This window comes from Danio aesculapii, chromosome 11, assembly GCF_903798145.1.
Source record: "Danio aesculapii chromosome 11, fDanAes4.1, whole genome shotgun sequence".
Taxonomy (NCBI): Eukaryota; Metazoa; Chordata; class Actinopteri; order Cypriniformes; family Danionidae; genus Danio; species Danio aesculapii.
The window spans coordinates 17724297-17728000 of NC_079445.1; the positions used below are offsets into that span (position 1 = coordinate 17724297).

The 3704-nt window shown below is 38.3% G+C and overlaps 1 protein-coding gene across 1 annotated transcript; it reads right to left on the reverse strand.

The window, feature by feature from the left end:
- Nucleotides 1-314: 314 nt before the first annotated feature.
- LOC130237303 (uncharacterized protein K02A2.6-like) lies at nt 315-3704 on the reverse strand. The gene is made up of 2 exons (XM_056468202.1): nt 1093-3704; nt 315-787 (listed from the first exon to the last, which is right to left on the reverse strand). Exon 1 carries the CDS (start codon nt 3552-3554, stop codon nt 1593-1595), a length of 1962 nt encoding a protein of 653 aa, XP_056324177.1. The 5' UTR covers nt 3555-3704; the 3' UTR covers nt 315-787; nt 1093-1592.

The following is a 3704-nucleotide window of genomic DNA, read 5'->3' on the forward strand; positions in this document are numbered from 1 at the left end:
AGAAATGTATAGGCTTCAGAACAACGTTCTCAGAACAGCACTGCTTTTCCCCATGTAATCACAACTGGAAAAACCAGAAGCAGTGGACTGTGGCATAATAAAATTTCACTGCTTTCATGCAACAAGACTGCTTTTAGTCTTACTCTGCTTTATACTATACCATGATAATAAATAGGAAAATTTTATCTCAGTCACAGCGTTATCAAACTATATGTAACAGGTTACAATATCAAATCAATCTGGACATCAGAAGCCTAGGATTCGACTACTGGAGGTGATGAGCATTTGCTGAAAAAATGACATAAACTACTATATAGGTAAGTATTTGAAATGTTTATAGATATAATTTTCTGCAGATCTTTCCCCAAAATAAAATTAACAAAATACGATAAACAATCAAAACACAATAAAACAAAATAAAGTTCAATTGAAATTACATTGAAAATGTAAAGAAAACCACTTGTTCAGAATCAACAAACTCAGTATTTCTCATTTCACTTCAAAAGGAAAATAGTTTGATTTCCAAGTGTCCGTGCGCTGGTATTAGTTTTTTTTTTTGTTTCCTTTTTTTAATCAGTTCTCAGAAAAAAAAACCACGAACAGTCTCTATCCAGAAACGGAAAAAAACTGTCTTTTACCTTGAGCTGAAAAAAATAATAAGTATTAAAGTACTCTCCTGGTTCAGTAGGGTGGATTTCCAGTTTCCTTTTCTAGTGTCCGAATAGGTTGGCTCGCCATCAATGTGAATCAGTCTTCAATCAAAAACACCAAAGAAAAAAAACCTGACCTGTACAAAAGGCCAAAAGCATGACTACATTTAGTCAATGATATCATCATATCAGGTAAGTATTTCCACATACAAGCAAATAACATAATAATCATTACAATTAACCTGTATCTCTTCTATTTTTAGGCATGAATACAAGGCGATATGCATGTGAACATACACGTGAAGGGAAATAATAACACGTGGAGACAACTAAATACAGTATATATCACACAACAGCAAAATAAACTCTTGTTTCTCTACAAACTGTGTTTGTTAGTCATTTAACATTAAATTCAAAGTGTTTACAAAGTAATTAAACTCACCATGTCCATATATTCACTCCTCAACAACACAATGATGCAATTTTCCCATCGATCGTCACAGGAACAATTTAATGACTGAATCCTCTTCAAATACTTCTCTATGAAAGCTTTTTGTAAGTTTCTCGAACTAATTTCAAAGTTATAATCTGATTTCACAGTTTAAATCATCAAATCTAGCGATCTCACCCTCTCTCTTCCTCCACAGTCTGGCGATCTCTTCCCACTGCGTCAGCAAGCGCAAATCCCTCCCACACATCACTGATTGGCTAAACCAATAACATGTGAATATTTCACATTATTATTTTTAAACAATTTATTTCTTATTAAGAACATTTTAGAACAATGAATCCACAGCTATATGTTGTTTTATCATGTTGTTTTATCCCCTGATCATTTATATTATTTTATAAATGTACAAATATAACCCTTCAGTAATCTGGGTTACATCCTCCCCCACTTAACTGTGCACGTCTCGTGACAGTTTAGAATAACTCAACATATTATACATCCTGTATGGAGGATTTCCCTGGTAAATCATTCAGACTTTCACTATTATCCAATGCATTAAGCAAAACGGTGTTTAAGCCTTGGAAAAAGGAATCCACTACGTGCATTAAAGGGTTTCCAAGCTGTGGATAGGTAAGCATTTTAGGACCCTTTCTTTGTCTAGTTGATCGTCTGGGAAGGTCTTCTAAAAGATCATTCCCCTCCTCGTCAGAGGTCTGGGTCTGTCCACTACATTCCTCTTGAGAATTTTCTTGATCATTAACTGACTTTGCATCAGGAATTGGACTTGACTCAGTGATCTCCGAGACATTAGGTAAGGAGTCTGTTGGAACACCAACAGGTAAGTGTTCTCTTATATTTTCAGTAGGTGGAGCTTGCTCTGGAACATCCGCAGGTAAGTCACTACTTTGATCACTCTGAGCTACCTTGTCCACTGAAAGTGAATGAATAACCTCAGGGTTATGAGGGACCTCATCAGAGACATTCGGCCTAAGCACTTGGTGAACCGTAGTAAATCTTGTCTCATCAATTGGATAAGCTCCACACATCATTTCAGGAATGTCATTATCCATCTCAAGAACAGAAACTGAACTGTCAAGGATCTGTGAATCAGGATTCTTCTGAGTCTTATGTCTTACATTAGGTTTACTCACAACTGGATCTGGGATCTTGGAAGCAGGTAAGAATCCACAGGGAAGCAAAAGATCTCTATGAAGAGTACGAAGTGGACCATCTTTTGTTTCTGGCCGGACAGTGTAAACTGGTAAGTTAGCAGCTTGTTTTACAACAACATAGATGTCAGATTCCCATCGGTCAGCTAGCTTATGCTTTCCACGGATGCGTACATTCCTCACTAGAACACGATCTCCGACTTCCAAAGAAGAATTAGTTACCCGTTTATCATACCGGATTTTGTTCTTTTCAGCAATCCTCCGTGCATTTTGTGACGCAACCTCATAACTTTCCTTAAGATGAGATTTAAGACTTTGAACATACTGTGAATGAGACACTTGTTTACAGTCTTTACATGGCAATCCAAAAGCAAGATCAAGGGGCAACCGAGGTTGACGGCCAAACATCAACTCATATGGAGAAAATCCTGTAGACTCGTGTTTAGTACAATTATATGCATGTACCAAGGGTTTGACAAAATCCTTCCAATGACTTTTGTCCTTTTCATCCAATGTTCCGAGCATATTTAACAAAGTCCGGTTAAACCGTTCCACAGGATTTCCTCGAGGATGATATGGTGTTGTTCTAATCTTTTGGATTCCCGCAATTGCACAAAGTTCCTTGATGGTATGAGATTCGAAATCTGGTCCTTGGTCACTATGTAACCGCTCAGGGAAACCATAATGCACAATGAACTGATCCCATAGGCACTTTGCAACAGTTCTTGCTTTCTGATTCGGTGTTGGCATGGCCACTGCATACTTCGTAAAGAAATCGGTAATAACCAAGATATCACGAGTATTGCTCTTATCTGGTTCAAGAGAAAGAAAATCCATGCAAACAAGTTGTAAGGGTCTTGTGGCTTGAATGTTTACTAAGGGCGCACTTTTCTGCGGCAAGGATTTCCTACGTACGCAACGACTACAAGTCTTAATTTTGTGCTCCACTTCAGTTCCCATCCTTGGCCAATAGAACCTAGAACGGACCAAATCTAGCGTCCTTTCTGTTCCCATATGACCCATTTGATCATGTAGACTGTTCAAAGCAAAACTTCTAAGATCCTCTGGCAAAACCAGTTGGAAATTGACAGAGTCTCCTTCTCGTCGTCGTCTGTACAGAACTCCATCTATCAACTCAAGACGGTCCCATTCTCGTAAGTAAAATGGAAGATCTGGATATTCTAGTCGTAATGCAGGCAGAGGTTTTTCACCAGATTCCATGCACATCACTACCTCACGGATGACAGGATCACATCTCTGCCGTTCAGCCAAGTCTTCCTTCATAAGAAGAGGTAAAGCAGCTAATCCGTTTAGACTATCCTCTTGTTCGAAACATTCCGGCACAGCATCAGGATGGATTGCCAAAGATTCAACTAGAGTGACACCAGAATTATCACTTTGTTGGACAGAATGCTTCTCACAAATAGCTCGGAT

Excerpts from the sequence above, each read along its gene's own strand:
- LOC130237303 (XM_056468202.1), bottom strand. The coding sequence starts at position 3,554 with ATGAAGGAAGACTTGGCTGAACGGCAGAGATGTGATCCTGTCATCCGT.